The 24,330-nt window shown below is 34.8% G+C and overlaps 1 protein-coding gene across 4 annotated transcripts in view; it reads right to left on the bottom strand.

Moving 5' to 3' along the window:
* The window catches only part of ASCC3 (activating signal cointegrator 1 complex subunit 3), a 287,526-nt gene that overhangs the window by 141,412 nt on the left and 121,784 nt on the right, over nt 1-24,330 (bottom strand). For 3 of the 4 annotated variants that reach the window (XR_008234298.1, XM_052781435.1, XM_052781436.1), the window contains exons 12-13: nt 18,035-18,211; nt 14,815-14,886 (exon numbers count right to left, since the gene is read on the bottom strand). Coding sequence is in view for 3 of the 4 variants with exons in the window: in XM_052781435.1 (XP_052637395.1) it covers nt 14,815-14,886; nt 18,035-18,211 (249 nt within the window). In the remaining variant the exon portion in view is untranslated. Of the gene's footprint in view, nt 1-5,757; nt 9,600-14,814; nt 14,887-18,034; nt 18,212-24,330 lie in introns of those variants that run through there. The other variant, XM_052781437.1, reaches the window with a different exon arrangement.

Raw genomic sequence — 24,330 nt, 5'->3', positions numbered from 1 at the left:
ACCTCTGTGCATTACATTATGCAAATAAGTTAGGAAAAGTAATTTAGAATAGAGAGAAGCGGTTCCACAGCTACAAGCTGTGTAATTAGATCTGTACTCTGCAGTTCCAAGCTAGCTCTGGTGTATATAGCCTTAGCGCTGAAAGCGTCTGCTGCTGCTCTCCTGAAACCAAAGCTTTTAAATAATAACAAATATACCAGAAAGGAGAAAGCAAATGTCTCTAGCTAGGTTACCTCCCCAGAATTTTCTTAAAGTATGAAACAAATCAAATATTTTCACCACAGACTTTGTTTAAACTCCACAACAGGAAGTGCTTGCATCCCCCAGGTGTTGCATATTCCATGTTGTAATCTTTCTGAAACATGTTAGTGCATCGCCAAAGCACTGAAAAGCGTGCTATTATTCAAAATACCTGCAAGAACTAGTACTTTTCTGTTATCAGAGACACATAACTAGACACTAGTAGGACTTTTATTTTCAATTAGAGGAGAAACAAAAAACACACCACATATACACGTAACAAAAGTGTCTACAATAATTCATGAAAATTTATAGTCGGGTACTTGAAATCCCTTGAAACACCCTTCTTCTGCCTTGGACAGTAAAGATGCTTGCACTAACTTTTGCTACTGGAAAACGTGTCTTTCGAACTAACATTCTCTATAACTCCAAAATGGTGCATTCATTGTCCTGGGGAAGCACACTGACTCTTTCAGGTATCTTTCCATCTTCTTATTTGAGTGCTGGTCACTCGAATGCTTGAGTTCGGCATCTTTGTTTTACTTCACACCTGTCCTTGAGGACAGAAGGCCTAGGTTTTGCCACCCACTTTGCATCACATCTTTCAAAGAAATTAAGAGGTAAGAATGAATTTATTTAATGTAATGTCGATATTAATTATGTAGTTAAGAGACAAGTATATATACTTTATTTTAGCTTCAAGACATTGTTTGGCTTCACCCAGCTAAATCCCTGTAATATGTTCTTTTACATGGTATACAGTTCTTGACCTGGCTGTTACTTCTACTGAAAATGAACCGTTAGGGATATGGCTCAACAGATCAATCTGTCCAACCATTTTCTCCCTTAAGGTCAGCATGAAACCCCCTTCAAGTATTTCACAAAACTCAATTCCTAATGAGGTTTCAACACTTCTCCCCAAGGAGCGCTGACTGCACCTATTTATGTTAAAACCATCATCCTTTGCACCTCATTAAATAGAACTATCTCCTAGGCTAAGTACAACTCACTAATGTCTAGCCTCACTCTAAGAAATAAAAAAATTGTTTCTCTCGTGTGTTGTGATTTCTCCCCAAGTGCCAAGATCAGGTTGTGTCACTTACCAAGGCAACAAGAGAATTTGAATTTATTTTCTAATTATTTTAATTCATTTTAGTACATCTTGTATTTAAAAGAGATACTGCATGTGTATTAAGATTTCTTTTACACTACAGTAAATTGAAGGATTACTATGCTGCCTACAAACTAGTTCTAATGAGACATTTTATATATCCTTCCCTTTGTATAGAAAATCCTTCACAAGTTAAAAGCAGACTGCATTTACTAATCACATAAAATTAAATAATGTACATTAGAATACAGGAATTTTCATTCACACTTGAGGGGTCAAAAATGCCAAAAAAATTCAGCAAGAGTCACCATAAAAACATATGTACATTCAAGAGAAACATTCGGCAAACTGCTGAAGAACAAAGCTACACAATACCATACAATATTTTAACAGAAAATATTAACTAAAGACAACAACAAAGAAATCTATAATGCTGCATCAGCTAATCAGTACTGTAATGTGATATATTTTGAACTCTTGATTACCATTAATTGGTGTTGCTGCTAAGTTTTCATTTAATTATTCAAATAAATTACTGATCATCCCTGTTTAAACAAAAACTAGGATTTTTGAAAAAAAACCTCTACAGAAACTAATTAAAAAAAAGCTATTTAACATAGCTATTTATCTAATTATATATCTATTTAGATATACCAGCTTTTAATAAATCCTATTTAGTTTACAGATATTTTTACTATTGTAATGTGCACTTGTTCATTTATTTATCTGTAATAATAGTACTTTTTAAAGACATCTGCCCTATAATTTCAAATTTTATATTTCTTTTAATGTGGAAATCTATTTTTTACTTAAGATGTACCCACCCTAATGAATATTATATCGTACAGTCCCATCTCGTTTTTATTATTACTCATGAAATTCTATGTAAAAAGCTATGGTAAGGACATTATCTTGGAACTACTTTCTTAATTTTCTTCCTATCTGCCCTTCCTTCATTTAGCCTTTTGTGTTCTAAATCTACCCCAAAAAAAGGCTCTACTATCGTACATTCTGAAATGCTACCATCTTTCTTATTCTTCATTTTCATTTCTCTTACGGTTTCCTTCTTGATGCACCTCCTGCTCTGCCTTCTCTGACTTGTTACAAACTTTATTGTTGTAACTCTATTCTAATTCTCACTATAAACTTAGTTGCTCCTGGTTTTATTTTCCTTTTCCCTTGTCCTTCCTCTGTCTTTGTTGTACTGTCTCTAGCAAAAGATCTTCCCACTTAACCACAGACTTTTAAACACAGAACTCGTGGAATTATTACCATTTAGTAAACTTTGTTGTAGGTGTCGTAAGTATGTAACATCTTTGGTGGAAAAGAAATACATTTGGAATAGTCCCAAATAGTTCCAACAATACATATATTTTAACATATCTTTTTCTTGTTTCTATATAATTTATAGGCATTCTGAAAACTTACTGTCTCAGTGATTTCCAAGTGGCAGGAGATGATGTAAATGGTGCGCAGAATTCCCCATGAAAGGTAGATTCCACCACCAAAAATGGCGTTACTACGGAGAGTTATTAAACTGACTTTTTAGGATTATATCTAATAAGACATTTTAGCCTGGGGTGATCAAGGAATTTTCCTTTAACTAGAAGTTGATAGATTTTCTTCCTCATCTGACTTTTTTTCCCTTCATTTTAACATTATAATCTCAACTGAGCTCCTGCTAGTCAGGTTACAGACATGATTTTCTTGTCCTTTTTGAAGATAGGGATGATACATGCTGTCTTTCAGTTCTCAGGAACCTCCTCTGATCATTGTGGCTTTTCAAGGATTATAAGTGGCTCTGCAATGATATCGGCCAACTCCTTCAGCATGTGTGGCTGTCTCCAATCAGGTTGCATAGATTTATGCAAGGGTAAGCATAAGGATAAGTCTTTGCTCCGATCTTTCCCATTTGTCTCAGAGACCTTGGGATTCCCGTAGGCAAATCTTACCAGCAAAGACCAAGGTGAAGAGGACATTGAGTAGCTCAATCTTCTGCATGTCCTTTGTCACCAGGTTTTCTGCCCCATTCAGCAAAGAGCCATCATTTTCCATAATCGTCTTCTTGCTGCTGCTGTACTTGTGGAAGCCCTTCTTATTGCCCTTTACATCCCTTGCCAGATTCACCTCCAGATGGGGTTTGGCTTTCCTAATCCTAATTCTGCATGCTTGGACAGTACCTTTATATTCCTCCTGGGTTTCCTGTCCCTGCTTTAGCCTCCTGTATACCTCCTTTTCATGTTTGAGTTTTGTCAGGAGTTTCTTTCTCATCCATGCTGGCCTTAGGCCACCTTTGCTTAATTTCCTGCACATCAGGATGGACCGTTCTTGAGCTTGACAGATGTGATCCCTGAAAATCAACCAGCTTTCCTGGACAACCTGCCATAGGATTCTTGCAAGCAGATCCCTGAAGAGGTCAAAGTGCTCTCCTGAAGTCTAAGGCTGTGGTCTAGCTTTTTGCCTTGTTCTCTCCATCAGAATCCTGAACTCCACCATCTCATGGTCACTGCAGCCAAGGCTTCTCCCAGCATTCACAGCCCTAACCTGTCCTTCCCTTTTTGTAAGTTCAAGGTCCAGCACAGCATCAACCCCCATCAGCTCCTCAAACATCTGTGCTAGGAAGTTGTCATCAATGCATTCCAGAAACTTCCTGGATTGCTTTTGCCGTGTTGTATTGTCCCTCCAGCAGATATTGGGGTGGTAAAGTCCCCCAGGAAGACCATGGATAGTGAACATGAGGCTTCTTCTAGTTGCCTGAAGAAGGCCTCATCTACTTTATTCCTGATCAGTGGGTCTGTAGCAAACTCCCACAAGAAAGCTGCTCGTCTGTCTGCTGGCTAATCCTCCTCTTAAACCTCTCAGCTGGCTCATCATCCATCCCTAGGCAGAGCTCCAGGTATCCCTGCTGAGCTCTCACATACAAGCAAGTTTCTTGCCATCCTGGCCTGACCTTGCTCAAGAGCCTGTTTCCACTCATTACAGCACTCAGTCACGTGAGGTATCAAATCACATCTCTGATCTCAATACGATTTTAGCTCAGCAACTGGATGCAGACCCCTAATTTCTCCTTTTATCCCCACCCATATGCTGCATGTAGCAGTGCATAGGCATTTCAGAGAGGCACTCAGTTATGCTCGTGTAAAACACGACATTGTATCTTCTGCCACTATGTAAAAATGAAAGATATAGGGGTTTGGTGTCATTTCCACTCAAAGCTATGGATGAAACAGTTCTGGACCCATAAGTTTGACATTAAGCCTCTAGCATTAAAATAGGAGACTCTGATGGTATCAAACCTTTACACTGAAGAACAATCAGTGTGTATGCAGCAGCATTAATTGGAGGACGACTCTGAGTAAAAAGTACTCGGCCATATGAAACTTCATGACTTCCTTTATACCTATACAACAGTTATACACATTTTCCACTAACATATGCTGATTGGTTTGTCTGATTTAATTTACATTAGGAAGCCCTAAATTATTAATTACTTTAAAAATTGCAAGCACTTGTGTTTATGATATTTTTTTATTCTATTTTGAATTATATTAGACAGCCTATAAAATAAATGCTCAGTTGTGGAATCAATGCTTAAATATGGATTCTAGACACTAAAGGAAACCTGTTTCAGAACAGTATAATGGGATCTATGCTATCTTCAATTTGTAGCATTAGCCAAATGTATGACAAAATGCAGAGGAAAAATGAATAGAGTGAAAATTAAAGAAGAGGGCAAATTATTCAATAGGACAAACAAACAATACTGACTCCTACAGGTAGTAGAAATTATTCTGAATTCTAATTGACAGGATAGAAATAGAAATATCTATTCTTGTATAGAAAATTAAGCAAGAATAGCTAGTCTATTACTATGCAAATATATGTCATTAGGCAGCTAACAATTGCATTTTTACAGATGTCAATGGACTTGAACGACAATTATTATTCGAAATTATAAGCAGCTTTTCACTGCATCTTTTTTTAGAAAAACAAGATCATGCAATAATTTGTTTCAAGCATTTCCCTTTGTCCTGTTCTGACACTAAATATTTTGACTTTGTACAATAAAATATGTTTCTATATTATCATAAATTAGATTTTTGACAAATATCACTCTAGAATAAGAGTTGTCATGTCTAGCGTATTGCCTCTTATGTTTCCAAAATATTATACTTACATGTATACCATCCATAATATGAAAAAATAACCCAGGAGCCAGTAGTGATAAGCAGTTTCTATTCAGCTTTACTGAAGGAAAGGAACATAGAAGACAATGGCGAAATCTTCGTATTTATTCCCATTCCTTTTACTTAAGTAAAAAGATTAAGAAAATTGCCATGTCAACCTCTTTATCTTCTGGTTTTGTAAGATCCAGTAACATAAATAAACCTACTAAACAATTAAAGAGCAGAACGGTCAGGTTTTCTAGCTTATTTCTTATCAGTACTGATTTAAAAACACAGACCTTTACCCAGAAGCTTTTTTTTCTCCTAATCAACAGGTTTTCTGCATCATCAGAAAAGTGAAGAACTGCCTTCAAGTATAAGCAATGTTTTTAATATGAAACTTAATAAAGTTATGAGGAATTTAAATGATGCAATAGTTTGCAAACAATAGTAAACTGTGCTAGAACAATTAGAATGTCCCTCGTAAACCCATACCTTATATACCTAGCCCTTCTCAAGATACCCTCTCCTAAATAAGAATATTATAAATACCTCACGATTAAATACATGAGAGTATACAAATGTAACATATTCTGGAGTCATCTCTTCAGTAACCACAAACAAAACTATCAACTCCACAGCACTACACATGAGAAATCTCACATATGGAAAGCAAACAGAAGTGTAAAATCAAAAGGAATATCCTGATGCATCTTAGTGTCTTAATAAAGAATATTAATTTCCCATCCTCATGGATTCCTCAAAATAACTTATTTTCTATAGCATCCTATATTACTGTATATTTCAAATTAAAACCCACTAATGACATTACTACTGAATTCTCTGGTAACATCTGTTAAAAAGTCTGTGATAAGCATACGGTCTTGGTGGACAGTAGTTATCTTGTTACATTTTGAATAATTTACGGAAGTTTCGACAATAATCATGAAGTTTATTAGTTGATACTATCTATTATGTTAAACTAAGGACACAGATCCATTTCTTTCAGGGCTACAGAGCAAGAATTTTCAAAAGCTTTGGACCACTGACAATCCTCAACATGTCTTCTGGAGTATCATTTATCCTTGCCATTAAATTCTTACTGGAGAACAATAAGAAGCTGACAGGGATCCACAGACCTAACTTCCCACAATCTTCTAGACCACTGATGATTTGCAGTCCTGTGTCTGAAAAACAGCCTTCAACACAGAGCTAGTAAAACTCACCGCATAGGCTGCAAGACTGGTCAAGCTGCCTTTGCCACACTTGTAAGCCATACATCTGTAACTTAATGCTTAGGTCATCCACAAAAGGCCAACTGGCTTAACATGTAACTATTTATTATTTCATTTAAATATAATTTTAGGCTCTGAGAGGTTACTAATTTGGAATTAAATTTGATTTTTTGTTTTAATGATTCAATGTACATTCATAATATCAGAAGAATAATAAATCTAAATAGTAGCACTTGCTACCTTAAACAGTTGTATTACCAATACTGACATTATTGTGTAGCTGTGCAAGACTACAGACATAAACTGAATACCTCGTGAAGTCATAATTAATGGAAAGATATTAAATCGGTGCTTCTTGTCTACATAAATTCATCGTGAACACCTGAATGCATGTATACAGACAATCTACTATGTAAACACAAACATATATGCAAAAACTAGAATAAGGCACAGATATATAGCACATGAACATTTAGAAGGCTACCTAATTGAAGAATAATGGGTTATTATATACATATACATCACTTGTTATGGCATCCATTTCCAGCAATTTCCTCAGCTGTTCATACAGGCAGCTGACAAGGTATTAAAAGTTTAAAGCCAAACAGATTTGCCCAGAAAATATAGAGGAAAATAGTACATACATATCATTTGACAATACCATGAAACATCTGGTATATAACATTTTTTGAAGCGTATCTTCTACACAGCACATCAATATAGTATTTTTAATTAAAGATACAAAGTTTCATTTATTCAGGCATAAGATTATATTAACTATTATATCCTTAAAGTCGCAAAAGGCAGTTATTGTGGAAAGGAAGTGCATAAATAAATTATGAAGATGCAGAACGTAAAAACAGTGCACCATCACCAAATTAGTTTGTCTGTCATTTTGTTAAAGAGAACATACATACAAATGGGCCCTAACTGTGCAAAAACTGCAAAAGAAATTCTACAGAAAACTATCCAAAGAATTCAAGTCTTCAGTTAATCAGCTCACACAAAAATAACATCTAAAATGATAAGCCATAATTCGGCTATCCTGCCAAACCACTTTACTTTCTGTATTTGTGTATTTTTATATACCTACATACATGTGTGCATATACAAATATAGAAGCAATATATACACATATATATGCAAATAAGCTACACCAGGTGATGAAGTAGAAACAATCTGTACAGATACAGAGTTACAAAAACTCAGACTGAAATAAACTCTTTAGGCTGTAAGATGGAAGTCTAGAAAAACCAATCTAGATAAAGAATCCATGTTAACAAATCCAGTAACTTTTCAGAGTTATTTGTCCAAAGTATGCTATAAACACTATGTCACCCAGGAAAAATACTAGGACAAACTTAATTCTCAAGATACTAAGTTCCAGAGAGACCTCTGAAGAAAATACTGTTTTATTAAATTTTATCTTATGACACAGCTATAAAAGCATTGTCAACAGTTGCAGTAACTAAGCTTATTAAACTTTTATCTTCACACGGCTTCTGCAACCAAATAACAGCTGGAAAACTGATAATAAAGAAATTTAATCCATCATTTTTACAGATGAAATTAATACCTGTCAAATTCACTTCTGACAATTTAATATAATAGATTTAAAATAACTACCCAGTGTTTCTTTTTGGCTTAAGATAGTGTTGTAAGAAAAACAAGATGACACTTCTTAGTACGGCAAAGTTCAAGTCAATTATTGTAAATAGAGAACAATTACAGACAAAGTGAATGCTTTATGTGCAATATATAGCACAGAACCAGTTTTGACTATATAAATTCAAGTGTAATGTGTTTCTAATCTGTGACATCAAAAATCCTGATTTGAAAGAGTCAAGTATTAAAATCTGTGCAAGGTGATACTTGGAAATTAGTCCAAGATTTTTTAAAAATATATAGCATCTCAATATTACTTCTAATGAACTAAATGCAGAACAGTGGTATAGAACATTTTAATTAAGTACATAAATTCTAATTAATAAAGCAAGCTTGATCTCCAGAAAACTGCATACTAACCACCCAATGCAGACACTAATTAAAAATTTAACAAGTATACATGGCTACATTCTGCACATTAAAAAAAAAAAAAAAATCCAAATTTCATTTTAAAAGATAAAGATTGTCATAGGTATATCAGATGCAGTTGAGACAATACTGAAAAAGCAAAATGGTGAGACAGAAGCCAGCTAAACCTAAGAAACTAATTCAAATCAGAAGAGCAAAAGCTCAGAAACTAACAAGGTACTTGAAAAAGCACTTTTCTTCAAAAGGTTAAGAAAACTGAACTGAAATAACCACAAAATGGGCAGTCTGAAATCACCACTCATAGTGCATCATTGAGAACGGATGGCTTGAATAAGGCTGTTCATTGTTTTAAGTAGTTTTCCTCTGTCCCAGTAATAAGATTTCCAGCATGTTAATTCTAAAAAGGTTGCCATATCTCCATTGGTTTGCAGTTCCTAAAGCCTGTTCCACTCAAGTTAACTGGAATTGTTGCTATTGTTGCTAAATACTGCATTCAGTTTTGGATGTTGTGGTGGGCTTTCAACAGCTGTTGACTTTCAAAAATCCAGGTTCTTTGCAACAGACAACCTGGCATCCTTGGCCACCAGAAAAGCTCTTCCTTGCATATTGAAACCACTTCCTGTAAAGCCATGATGTCTCCTCAGTATTTATGTACTGCCACCTTGAGCCTCAATGCCTGAACAGACAGCAAGGGCAATGAGAACCACAGAAAGATGTCAGAACTTCCACCGAACAGTCAGTTTTTGCTATGAACTGAAAATACCAAGCTCAGTGAGAAAATGAACTTTCAAGGAGTTTCACTGAGTACCAGACCTAGTGGAAGAAAAGTTAAAACAGACAATATGTCATTTCAGAGTTACACAGAAAACTTTCAAAAGCAGTGGGAAAACACAGACATTCATTGTCTTAAAAAGGAAAAGAGGTTTCAGAAGACAGGAGAATGCCAAAGGCACTCCAAATTGAAAACTGTAACAAACAGCCAAAATAGCAAATGAGCAAAGTGCATTGGGTAAGGAACCAGGACTGAAACTTAGATACTCCACTTGTCTTCAGCCACAGGTAACAAGAGTATTGAAGGTCAGAAAAAAACCATACAGGAAAGTAAGGTGCAGAGAATAAATATAGGAGACCTGCTGAAACAACACCAAGGGCAAAGAGAACACAGGACTTCTTTTGAAGGTTTAAGTAATATCAAAAAGAATCAGCTATGAAAAAAAAAAAAAAAGAAAAGGTTGCAGAAAGAGAAGAGATGAGTAGTCTGGAGAACGTGGCAAAACCAAGAGAGTTTTATGAGTGCAGTTTGAGGAAGTACTTCCTCCAAAAGCTTTCAAAAAAATTTGGCAGCTCCTCTTCCAACTCATAAAGCAAAAAATTAACAACAAGATCCCAAGATATCTTATCTTGATCAAGAGAGAATGTTCAGATGAGAAAAAAAGGAAAAAAAAGAAAAAAAAAGATAGCAAACAGTAAGGTTCTGGCAAATTCATAAAAGCAAAAGTATTTAAGAGGTGATAGGGACAACGAGAGAAACATATGATCATCTCTTGGTAACGAAGGTAATGGGATAAAACAGCAAAAGGTCAGCAACAGCAGGATATATAACAGATGTGAACCTCTACAACAGCTGCGATGGTCAGCGTCAAAAAGAGTTAATTCCCTAGGATACTAACTTAAGCAACTGAACCTTGGCAAAGAGCAACATCTCCATATCTCTTAGATAAAGGAATTTAATGTAAAGTTAAAATTTACATGTGATATGTTTCAGAGGGAAAAAAAAACCCTTAAAAATACTGTTATTTCTCAAAACTCCTAAAAATACTATGTTATTTCTCAAAGCATAACATGACAAGGGTGTTTTGCCCCTCATACATTATGAAGATAAACACAGTATGATATGCATTGTCATAAACTGGCTAGTAATGCAATATTTCAATTTATTATAAAAATGATGTTGATACATATGGTCTTCAGCCACTGTCTTTGCTGATCTCGTGAGGTTCTCTACAGGCTGCCTCAGAAAGGTGCTACCCACTCACTAGAACTTGTCGCCATTAGATGCCCTTCTCACAGGGCTGTAAAATGTGAAGAACCTTTTTCAGCTGTGTAGCTGAATTAATGCTGTTAATGCACCTAGCCCACTACTGGTGACTGCCTAACAAGAGACAGCTGTAATCATTCTGATGGAATGATAATTTTCAGTGACTGAGCCTTCACCCAGTCTTCAAGGGAACAGTATCCCAGAAGATAAATGATGGCAAAAATACTCTACCTGCAGCTGAGCATGGGAGTCATATTCTCTGATGAATGATGTGTACTTTCAGCTTGGTTTTTTTGCTTTGTTTAAAGAATCCTTGGTTTATTAAGAGATAGAAATAAAACTCCAAAAGTGCAAATCAGTCCAAGAGGATCTAACATATTTTGAGATAATATCAGAACATAGTAAATTCAAAGTATGACATGAAAAAAAATATTCACCAGCTAGTATCAAGCACAGAAGGACAGTCCCAGGAAAGCAGACTTAAAAGCACTACAGGTTCTCACTTAAAGCAGTCTTAAGAGGTAGGATCTGACAGAGAAACCTCCTGATGAAGATCTACATTGTTAGTAATCCTACAAAAAGAGTACACTGACTTAAAAAGCACCTGGAAACCTTTGGGACATTTTCTAATCTTACTTCTTCAGTCACAATAAAAACTTTCCACAACAAAAACCCCAGAAAACTCAGTAGGGCAAGCCATCTATCATTATACCTTTCCTCAAGTTAAACAAGAGGAGAATTGTGCTATAAGACAAATGTTATAGTTTCAGTTGCATTTGGTAATTCAAAGTGAAGCCTACAAATGAGATATCTCATTAGTTTGAGCAGATGGATCAAAATTAAAGGCTGAATCACCAACTCTTAATTTCCTAGTAGCCAGGAAGAGCTTGAAGTCTTACAGACGATGACTGTTGAAAAATCAACATAAAAAGCTTCTCTCCATCTGTCAAAACACATGCCTGTAGAATGCAACTACCTCTTACCAGCCTTAGTCTTAAAAAATGGAAACACACGTACATATATTAAAACACATAAACATGTAACTTCAGTCAAGCATCACACTGTAACCTAAAATATAACAGGGACACATCAGCATGACTTCCATGAGAGTAAATTATTTGGTTCTGGCATGGTAGAATTCTTTGAAAATGAGTGAACAGAACAGGAGATAAACAAACAATGTTAAATTTAATTTATTAAGACATTCCAAAGACTCTGGTGAAGAATCTTAAAAGAGACAACACTGTGAAAGTTTGATGGCCACAGAAAAGTGTACATTAACTCATGAAACTTTAGAAGAGGGAAAGTATTTTTCTCTGATTCTGGTACTTCTTTCTTGCACTTCAGTATAAAACAGAGCAGGTAGGTTTTTGGCTCTCTGGAGCACAGCTAATGAGATCTGTGTCTGTCACACATTACTGCCTGAGTAGTTGTAAAATTCCAACCATGTCCTGAATTCCACACAGATACACAACTGCTGTGGAAATTTTTTCTAAAGTACTGAGGGAAAGGCTTGAATACATCTTTCTACGAAGTATATTTAGAAATAACCACAGCTTTGTTAAAAAGCAAACAAACTTTGCACACATAGAAAGTAACACAAGTTTGAAGGGAATCACAAGCTAAGCAAAGTAACAGAGCATGTCGGTAACAGACTGTGGTGAACGTGGACACAAGGTAATGGATTTCTAAAAACTAAGAAAATCAGAAGGTGGCGATAACTTTAGAAGATCAAAGGCTATTCTCAAAATTGTGAAAAGACACTAAAGAAAACCTTCCTAGCATAATATTCATCATATTCACTCATAATATTAATCTTCCACTATGGGGCAGACATTTCAATGTAGATATATCTATGTGACTTTTTTGGGGGGGGGGACTTTTTTTAACATCTGCAGTTGGTTTAATGATTAGACAGATCATTTGTCATAGCATACTCATTAAAAGGAAAAATCCCTAATTTTTAATATGTAGTACAATACTACATACTACAATTAACTGTATTATACAATGAGCTGATATGCTTGATTCTGCATTGTCAAAGACTGCATACCAGTGTTTGTGTATCATTCATTTCAAGATATGAATTTTTGTTCCATAAGTATCAAGACAAATATGTTTTAAATACTCTGAAGAAAAGTCCAATGTAACTGGTTGGTATTTAGACATGTATTTAAGAGAGTTCTGCAACACAGCAGAAAAAACATTGTCAAGCAAAGAAAATGCTTAACACTTACAATCATTTGAATGAAATTAACCAAAGTGTTCTGAAATCAAATGAACATTTGTATAGCAAGGGAAACCACACTTCTGCTTTGTCTGAAAATACACTCCTTATTTGGTTTGCAATACAATTTTCAGAAATTGAGATCAGCAATAGTGTCTGCTGCTGAAACTGTAACATTAAGTAGACTGCAGTTCTTCACTTGACCTCTTTCTGCTGCAGCTCATGCCTTAAAACAAAACACTCATGCATTCAGCTGCTAGTACAGGAACTAAAACTATTCTCAAGGAAAGCTACAAAAACATCTTCTGCTAGAATTAAACAACTTATTGTACTTGAATTTTTTTCAAATAATATTATATGTGTTTGTAGACAGTTTTTTCCTCAGTGTGAAGAAAAGAGAGGGGAAGAAAGATGCAATAAATACACCGGAACAGCATGCAACTTCCTGCCAGGAATCCAAGATATGTTACTTATTTAGACATACTGATCTAAAGAATCTGCTACTTGTAGGTTTATCTACAGCAAATCAAAATACACAAAATCATAACAGGAAATGAAAGATAAGAAACTAAACATACTTCGGTGTTAGGAATTTGGTAAGGTATGTGCATAACTGACAATGAGGACAAAATAAACTAAAGTTCCCTTGGTACTGCCAACAAATTTTGTTAACAGTCTTCACTCAAGAAAATATCAGCATTTCCATATGTAATCTTCATGAAAGTTTTCTGAATGTAACAGTAACTGATATCAACAAGAGAAGATAAGTAGATGAATGGTGTTAAAGCAGGGGGAGCAGGAGGACTAAGAAGCTGTTGCTGAAGTATTTTTCTCCCCCCTCGTCATAAACCAACTGTTCATCTTTCAAAAAAACACCACAATCTGAATTTTATGTGAAAGGGGGAAAATGTGCAATTCTTAGTGTGACTGTGTTTCCCTCTTTTATATATAGGTTATCTAGTGAAAAGCCTCTTCAAGGATCATAGTGCACTAGCATTTGTTCCTGCTCCGAACAGGTGCCATATCTGCTACGACTACTGCTGCTCACTCTGCTGTATGTGCAAAGTTCTAACAAAAATGAGACATTGTATGGGGGTGATTCAGGAGCACAATAATAACAGAATGATAAACTATTCAGGCAAATGAGTTAAGCCCACAATCCTGGCAGAGGGGAGTATCGACCTGAAAATTCACTGCAGAAACCTCTGCTGTAAAGCAAAATGAAGGACTACTTCCTTTAAAAAGAAAACAAAACACAAACCCCAGGATATTTCAAATGACAGATGCTGAGCCCTTGTGCACCATGTCTTGAACACTCTGCATAATTCTCATCCCTCATCTCTAAAAGGAGACACTAGAATTTGAAAGATATGGGAAAGGCTAAGAATAATAACTAAGTGCTGTGTTTTTTCTTTTTTTAATCATTAAATGTACGTAAGTGTAAGGTCTCTAAACCACTGACCTACTTTGCCTGGTCATTTAAAAAAAGTGACATAAATATACATTAATTACTTTAAGGGATATATATATAGTACCAGGAATTTTCATCTTAGCTAGAAGCTAACATTATTCAGCCTGGTTAGATTTTCTTGCATGCCGTTTCTATAAAGTGTTTTCAAGATTATAGATGACCTCTGAAGTGACGTATCTCAAAATAATTAAAAAAAACCCAAACCCCCAAATTCTTAATACATCGTTATGATGATCAAAACTAATTTCTTTACATGTGTTCTGAATGCAAACCAGAGCAAAAAAATAAATACCTGGTGTCCAGCCATTATTTGCTTCAGCACATTTTCATAACATACTTCATCCATATGATTCAGCTGCTGCACCTGAAAAACAAACATCATACTTCATATTAAAAGCATTTCTATCTTTATGTATTTTCTACTACATATCAAGCAATTTACAGTGATCCATGAAGGAAAACTGTGTTTATGCAACTAAATTTACAATATACTGATTCCCATTCCCAACAATAACATTTTGTTATTCTTAAATTCACAAATAGAATGTGAAAATAAGTAGACAAAATATGAGAGGGCAGTGGATAGAAAATTTATTATGTGCCTTTGCTATTTTTTTTAATGACCAAAGAGACGTAACCCAGTTCTATTCTTTAATTTATCTGTTTCATATTAAGGAATCTTACTTCTACAGGATATTGATGAAATATCCATTTAATACATCATCTTACCTAACATTAAGTCATTCCATTTGGTAATATAAAAATAGTTTTTACATTGCAGATATACATATCTGGGAAATTACTGATTGTCAGTTTTTTGCCATAGAGAACAGAAATTTCTTCATAGTTGGGTCATGCACGGGGAAAAGTAGGAGTACTGTGTACAGAGTTTCCAATTATGGATAAAAAAAAATGTTTTAGGAAGGTTCCAAAATAGAGTTCAGTTGAAATAAAAAGTATTCTTCAAGCTACTCTAAAGATTTTTTTTTTCTATTTCTTTAATGCATCACAACATAAATAGCATGCATCTACTTGAATGCACCTCAGTATTAAGGTTGTGACAAATCAAAATAAATAAAAGTTCAATATCAAAGCAATCACTCCATTCCTCATTTGTGCATTGATGTTTTATAACCAAATTTTTTTGACACAAAGAAATGTTTTACAAGAGCAAAGCATGTAAAAATTCAAAAATGGAAATTTAGTAATTTGAGTTATCTGGAATAGCTGGAAGTTGAAAACCACAGCTTTAAAACAGCTTTAGAGGGAAGAAGAGAACATTCATATTTGGAATTGTACAAGTATAGTAATAAAAAGATAAGACAATATGGACATGTGTGCAAGAGACAAGTAGCCAGTCTAATTATTCTGAAAATGAGAGGTTAGCATTTTAATTAATTATTTTTTATAATAATAACAAGTGGAAATCCTTAACGAGAAACATACATGGGCAGTGCATAAATACACATGTGGACATATACACACACACACACACACACACACACAAACATAACTTTATGTATTCTTTGCATTTATACCTAGAGAGGAAAACATAAACACACATAAAGAAAAATAACTGACATTAACAGACCTCTAACTGAAGAAGCCAAACTTTAGTCTTCGTCCCATATGCTCTAAGAGTTTCAATATACAGAGTTTTAAGAGCTTTCCTGGCTAAGTTCTATGCATAGTAAAACCACCATGCTGTCCTTGTCTTTGAAAGCTTGCCTACAGTTTACATATGATTCCGCAAATCACTAATCAGCTCCACTTTTTGGGGGAGTTTTTTTGGATGAAGGATGTCAGAAAGCTGTGGCAAAGCATCTACCTAAAGTAACTAACAGCCTTCTATCTCCTTGCAACCCATCAGTGTGGATATAGACACAGCATTGATGGCACCTGCTGATGTTCTGCAAGAATTGCTTTTGATTCTGTGGGTTCTTACATTGCTTTCCCCCTCTCATATAGACCAGAAGGATGTTGATATTGGCAATAATTTGGCAGCTTTAGTATTACTATTATCCTGAACAGAATCCTTTTTCAAAGAGGCTTAATACTTTTACTTTTAGTTTGCTATAAAGTGTATTATCTTGATTGCAAAATGTATTTTACTCTCTGAAATCTGTAACGACATTCTTCTGAAACGCAGAAAGAAAAACTCCTGGCTGTGGTATTACCAAAACAGTCTGCCAGGTACTCACATTTCAGAATAACTACTACCTCCTAATATTTCCTTATGTTTTTTTAGAAAACTTACTGGTTTTTTAATAATTGCAAACTTTATAGGATTATTCGTCTATTTCTTTGATTTTTAAATCACAAATGCATTCTAAAGTGAGTATGAAGAAATTGAGTCTTGCTTTTTTTCTTACCATACACTGGAAATAAACTAAATATTCAAATCAAGTATCAGGAAAAGATTAAAGAAAAGCAACAGAAAATAACAGTGAAGGTACCTGAAACAATTAATGAAGGTTAAAATATGCAAATCACAGTAAGCACCATATGGTAAACTATTCTTGTGTGTATAGACTTGAAATGGCTCCCTACAGTTGTAAAGTAAGTTTCTTTCCTGCACTGCAGACAGAATGAACTACTTAAATAACCCAGTAAGAAAGGCAATGTCCATTTTCACAAAAAAGAAAAAAAATGTTAATATCAATTAAGCTATGAAATTAACTTTTGATTGAAAATGTTTTGATTTCTATTAAATTAAATCATAGCAGAATAAGATTTTCTAAAGGTTGAGCTATATAAACTTTAATTATCAGCTGGTGAGATGCATGGGAAATCTTATGGAAAAGTGTTTGTATTAATTCCTGTATTTAAAGAAGAATAATAATTTAGATGTCAAGTGGCACTGCACTTATAATTTTTAATAAGAATATTATACCTGAGCACGGCCTTAATGCTTTCCAAAATGAGCAAGAGCACAAGGAGTAAAGAAGCTTATTTAGGGACTACTTCAATGTGTTTTCTACCAAACATGCACATATGATAGTTGATGGCTTAGCATGCTAAGGTTTTCATCAATAACTTATATCCAACTAGTATTACTGTATGTCATGTTAATATATATATGTATCCAGATTTCATAAATGAATATTTTTCTTATAACGTTCCTCATGCATCCTTACAGCCAAACAAGAAGCACCACTGTTTCTAGCAAAATGGAAAACTGAAATGAGAAAGGCAGAATAATCAGCTGGTACGGTGATTCTGCAATTGAGGGTGATGATTTCTCCTTCATCAGGCAAAAATTAGTAGCGAAGTGGAAGCAATGCAAAGCTAGATATCATTGTATCCAATTGCAACAAGGCCTATTTACAAGTATTGTAAACTGAGGAAATATGATTCTTAAAGCTCCTTTCAATTATGTATATCTTTATACAGAAGAAAACATGCTTCATGAAACACCTGTAGCATAACAAACCAGTACCCCCTACACATACATATGTGAAGCATGATCAAAACAAACAGGAACCCTTTCTTTGGCATTCATGATTCTTTACCTTATTGGTTGTCTTAATTCCTATAAAGGTTTGCCCCAGCGGTACAGGTCGGAAACGGCCATCAAAGTAGAATAGTCCAATGCAGGGATTGACGTGTAGAAATGTAGCAACATCAAGATAATTGGGTAATGTAGCTGAAAGGCCCAAAATCCTAATCATACTTTGTGTAGATTCAACCTATTAAAAAAACAGAAAACCTGTAAATGATCCAAGTATTATAAGCCAAGAAACCAAGCAGAGTTTTAAAACATCACTTATAAAACAGTAATGTGAAAGAAGCAGTTAATACTTTCTACAAAAGGTGAACAATAGATGTGAGTTAGTGATTATCCTGTATTGAAGAAGTCAGAGCACTCTGCAATTCCATCAAATCTTGTTTAGTCATCTTTCTATTCTATTGTACTTTTGTCCTCCAAAAGGTTAGCAGTCATTAACTGACATGGAGGAACAATAGCAGTAAAACTGGCTTTGTTAAGAAGGGATAGTCCAATTTATAGGCAAAACTAGGACACATAATTTGGTATCATTTCTTTTTTAGTCCAAATCACACCACAATTCTGAAAAGAAAGAAAAATGTAATTCATGCCATTCCTCAGTCTTCGCTTTTGCTTAGACCTTTCCACAACTCTCTTAGACAATCTACCCTAGTTTTCTGTAACAGGCTCTTTTTTCTAGCTTTTTAAAAAAAAAAAAAAAATTCCCCGAATGTTTGCATTACATGCCTTCCCATTCGATAAGTGACAGAAATGGTGCTTTACAATGAAATACTCTGTTCCATATAAAAGCCTGCATATTATATGTATTTCCAGGTAATTTTCAAAAAGAATGAAACCATCCAAAACACTTGAATGAGGAAAGTATGCAAGAATTTTCCCATTTCCTTCTGGAATATTAAGAGCCATGTAGGCTGGCTCACAACTTCGTTACTAGCATAATTATTTAGAAGCAAAGTTCACAGTAATTTTCATCAAAAGGCTTTTTAGACTTTATAACTGAAGCCATATACAAGGTTCTCAACTCGTCTCAAATGCGTGAATGTGTCATGATGAGGAAGGCTGGTAACTTCTACCTGGCTAAGTCCTCTTCAAAACAATATGAGGTTTTACTTAGAATACAGATTTTGAATCACTCAGGTACTTGACTTAAAGTGAAAGGAGGTGCCATGTAATTAAAAGAGATGAATTAAAAGTTTTCAAAAACAATGATTAAAAAGCACATGGAGAGCATTCTCAAGGAAGATAAAATACACGATACCATAACACGGACCTGGCAAATAACAAGCTCACCAAAATAATAAACCAAATCCCAAAAGAAACCACCCCCCACAACTCTACAGACAGCCTGGTAATGGACACATCCCATGGCAAAAATTTGGACACAAAGTGTGGACGTAACCAACTAAACAACACAAAAAACCTGCTGATTGACCCTTTTACACTTATACAAAGAGCAGCTGTGCAAAAGAAAGCCCATGTACAACAAAAACTTATATGTAAATGCAAATTTTGAGATGACTGGGACAAATGAGAGATTTCATTTTCAGAAGTGTTCCCTCTGCAGGGAACAAAAGCAGCATTCACCTTTAAGAGTACAAAGAAGCATTATCATTTCTTACATATCTTTTTACAGGTGGATTATGTGATGACCTAAGGGCTATAGTCAACCTCAACCACACAGTCTGGAGGTGTTTGAGTTTGGGGTTTTTTTGTGGTTTTTTTTGTGGGGGAGAAGCAGCTGGTTTTCTTTTTTGTTTGGTTGGTTTTTGGTATTGATTTGGTGTGGTTTTGGCTCAGTCCCCTGGAGCATCACCTCCTTCTGCACTGACCTTGATGTCTGCAGGGTTGTTCCTCACACTTTTTTCCTCACTCCTCTCTCTCTCTCAACTGCTGCACAGTGTTTTGCCCTTTCTTAAATACGCTTTCCCAGAGAGGCCGCCATCTTGGCTGGGGGGCCGAGCGGTGCCCTGCGCTGGGCGGGTTGGAGCCGGCTGGAACCGGCTGTGTCCGGCACGGGGCAGCCCCAGCCTCTCCTCACAGAGGCCGCCCCGCAGCCCCCACTACAGAAGTATAATTTACTTAATGTTTATACACTTTTTTTTAAACTTTTATCTGTAAGAACAGTAACCACTTGCTGATATATTTGTCCTGTACTTTGTTCACAATCACCTGATAATAAGTACAGCAATCTGAAAGGGTAACTGAGCTCCTATCTGGAAAACATGATTTGATTTTGCTAAATTCACTAACAATTTTTTTTCAAATCTCCTAAGAGCCTGAAAGCACTAGTTTGAAAAAATGTGCTCAGTTCCATCTGAAGGTAGGAAAGCATTTCAAGTATTTAAACAATTAACAAGAACTCTTCCTAATAACCATGGAAGTATGAATTTTTACAGCAATTAACTGTAAACTGTTTGTTCAGAGAACAGTTACAGTTTACTGAGACTTGCCACTTTCAAAACCTTTGTAAAAGAAGCCATTTAACTTCACTGATCTGGCAGTTGCCCCTGGAGTTAAGGAGCTGATTGAAAACCCTGAATTAAAACTCCACATGAAAACCACAGTAGAGAGTTAACACAAGCAAGTAATTAAAATTACTAAACTGCATAGCACATTTTTAAACAAAATATACTTTTGCATATTTTATATTATACTTTACATATATTTGTGCATATTTATATAGTGCCTACATAATTTTTTCAATTTATAAATCTAAAATTTACAAATTATTTGGACGATTAGTTTTCTGTTTATATCAAGCCACAAAAATCAAGTCAGAGTGCTATAAGAAATCGGGTAATAATGTCTATTGCTCTACAGCAACATTTTCTTGGTCTTCATAATTAAAGACTATTAAGACTCTAAATCATTCCATCAATTTCTTTAACTTCTTTCAAGGCCAGCCAAACAAAAAATCTTTATTTTTTACCATCTACTTTTATATCCACTTAGCAACACAAAATATCAATAATTAATATATATTAAAAAAAATCAAGAAGCAAAAAGAGGTACATTTACCCTAAAAGACAAAATTTATCATAACAATTCTCCTAATTATTTTATGTACACATCAAATTCAAACCGTAAACTAAAACCCTGTGTTCTGCACATCATCACATACATATACAGAATGAGTGATACCCTTTGTAAATACAATCCATTCAAACGCTAATATTTTTCATGTGCTGGATCACTTATTATTTGGTCCTAGAAGTCCTAATTAGAGATTATGCCTTCATATACAAGACGCAACGAACACATAGGATTTTCCTGAAATTGCAGTAAAAATTACTGGAAAGATAGTTTGGATGACAAAAGTTTTCCGTTTACATTTGCTATCACTGGCTGGTGGTATGCAGCTAAGTGTGTTTTCTTCACTACTGACACACAATCTCAAACATTTTAATCTTCATATGTGTTTAATTAGCTCAGTGAAAATATAAGCACCATTTGGAACTAAAAAGGCTTTCTTTGGAAAACTGAACAGTATTTGCATATCATGTTCTTTGAAAGTATTACTACATTTTATTGATTTGATATTACACTGGAAGTAAGAAATAAAATTGCCATTACTATATTTAATTGACATATCTAATTAGTATATCTAATTCAGAAGCATTCACGATGGCATGTGGAGAATTGACAGCATGTTCACCATACACATTTGCAGAACACAATTAGTACACCATGAAATTGCATGTATACAGGAAAAATAAGCAGAAGATAGCTATCCAGTACCGATTTCCATACTCAAGCATCATCTGCGTTTACACTGTAAATGATAAAGGATCAGGTATGGGAAGTGCCTCTCTGGATTGTAAATTGATCACAGCAGGATCATTTTCTTCCTAATAGGTTTTAAGATTTGCATATCATCTCATTACATTACAGCCGCCACTTGAGAGCATACAGAGTATGCATAGAGATACTTTTATCTGACTTCTAAAGTTCTTCCTGAACTTTGTGATCTTGGCAGTCTTCCCATTTCCATGTATTAAAATATCACATTCACAGAATGAATTACAATCAAGCTGGAAAGCGTATCCCTGATTGTTCAACTCGAGCACAAAATTAAGTGAAGCAGACAAGTTTACATATTCTAATCTTTGAAGAATTGTCCACTGGTTAGAAATTAATCTGATATTCAGATGACCCAGGATTACTTCAACACACCCTCTACAGTCAGTCTGTATGCCCTTCAGATGTACACTAAAGACAAGATACACAGAAAATTAGACACAAGCATTTCTGTTTTTAGTCTAGATGTGCAAGAAGATGAATTCTTAGGTTCCTGAGTTCCCTGTTCAGCAGTGGTAGGAATTAAGTACTGCATACAGGAATTCACATTAGTTATTAGTTAGATACCACCCTATCCACAGAATGGCTCTAAGTCTCGGCCTCTCACAAGATCTATGTTTTTCCCATTACCCAGAAAAAAAGGAGAAAAAGAAAGGAAAAAAAAAAAGAGGAATTCTTAGAACACTTAAAAAAAAGTAATTAAAGGTGTTTCAAAATGACTAAGAAGGAATTTTGTTAGAATGTTTCACCAGTATTTACTTGCTTATTGATATCTTGTTTACTGTCTAATGAAAGAATTAAGAAGTTGTCAATCAGTCCACCTAGGTGGTAATTTCCTAGTTTTAGGCACAAAAATGGAAAAAACAGTAAAACTGCAAAATCAAAAGTACACAGTAAAAATGCAATTACTAATACTGTTTTGAAGATTCTACACAGGACATTATCTACAACTCAAACACTCTGCACAGAATGCATTTGTTACTAGGCAACCATCTAGTTAAGTAATTTTATAAATGAGTTTTACTCTGCTTCCAATGAACCCTGAAAATACTGTGATCTCAGTCCTCCATTTAGAACATATTTAAAAATCTAGAGGTACTGAAAAAATGTAGCCATGCAGAAAGCACTATTAGAAGCCATATTATTTTTCCCTCAGCTAAGTATTAAGTATGCAATACTTTGCCTTAAGAAATGACATTTTGAATATACCTATTAAGAGATTTCTATGCCCTGCACAGTGCCATGTCAGTTTTTCTTGAATGACAGAATGCCTTTTCATGCTATGCTTACTGTTTTGTTCCCAAACTAAGAAACAAAAAGAAATATGAACCCTTCTACAAATCAGTTTAACTGCTTTAGCATACTATGAAAGAACATAAAACATATGACAATCACTATAACCTTTTAAACTCCATGGATCTACCACAAAAATGGAAATATGTTCACATATCAATAAGAAAAAATGATAGGCAGAATGACTTCCTGACACCACTTCCATGCAAAGTAATGGAAAAGCTTCTGAAGATTAATTCAAATATCATACATAACATTTTCCAAACAAATGGAGATTAGGCTTTCTTTTAAAAAAGTATTTTGTTTTAAAAAAGTAATTTTTACACAACTACAAGGTTGCCAGAAAAGGTAACAAGATAGATCTAGACTCATGTAAGGCATTAGACATATGGCTGGACAACATACTGTTTAAAAATAACATCACATAATAGCAAGAAAACATGTATTAAATTTATCACAAACTAATGAACTGACAGATTTTAAAGAGAATGTATAATTGAAAAACAGGAATTAAAAAGGGATGCCTCTAATTGCTTTCTAAGCCTGACCCTATTCAATAATTTTATCCATGATATGCAGTAAATAAAAAATAACTGGTGACAAGAAGAGCAGGTGATTGGCAGAATTAATATAACTGATGTGTGCGTCAGCCATACAGATAAATCTAGGTTGATGGTCCCATTCAAACTAAATTTCTTCTAATTTAGCTCATTCTAAAACAGGCCACAGCTGCAAAAGGAGACACTATTCTCAGGAAACAATCTTATAGCAACAAGTGAATCCTGCAGCAACTATAAAGAGGTTTGCCTGAGGACTTAATGAACAAGCATCTGAATGCGAGTTCCGAAGATGATGTGTTAGCAAATTAAGTACATGCAATTCTTAGAGGTATAAAAGGGATAGAACTGAGTAATAAGAGGAAAACGCTCTACCTCTGTATATGCCACAACCAAAACTAACACAAAAGTTCTGTACCCAGTTTTGTTGACATGTTTCAAAAATACAATCACAAATACAAGAAAGTTCAGCAAAAAAAGCCCCACAACACTATAGCTGGAAATCAAAAAATCATTGTGGAAGGTAAGATGCTGAGAAACTTGATTAGCCTATATAAGGAACATCGAAAGACTAACAGCAATCACTCAAGATGAGAAATGAAGAACCAAATGAAATGCCAATGCCATGCAAGTCTCAAAAGACACAGGTAGG

This window comes from Harpia harpyja, chromosome 3 (assembly GCF_026419915.1).
Source record: "Harpia harpyja isolate bHarHar1 chromosome 3, bHarHar1 primary haplotype, whole genome shotgun sequence".
Lineage (NCBI taxonomy): Eukaryota > Metazoa > Chordata > Aves > Accipitriformes > Accipitridae > Harpia > Harpia harpyja.
Note: the sequence above shows the minus strand (reverse complement) of the source record. Positions and strands in the feature narration are given on the sequence as shown.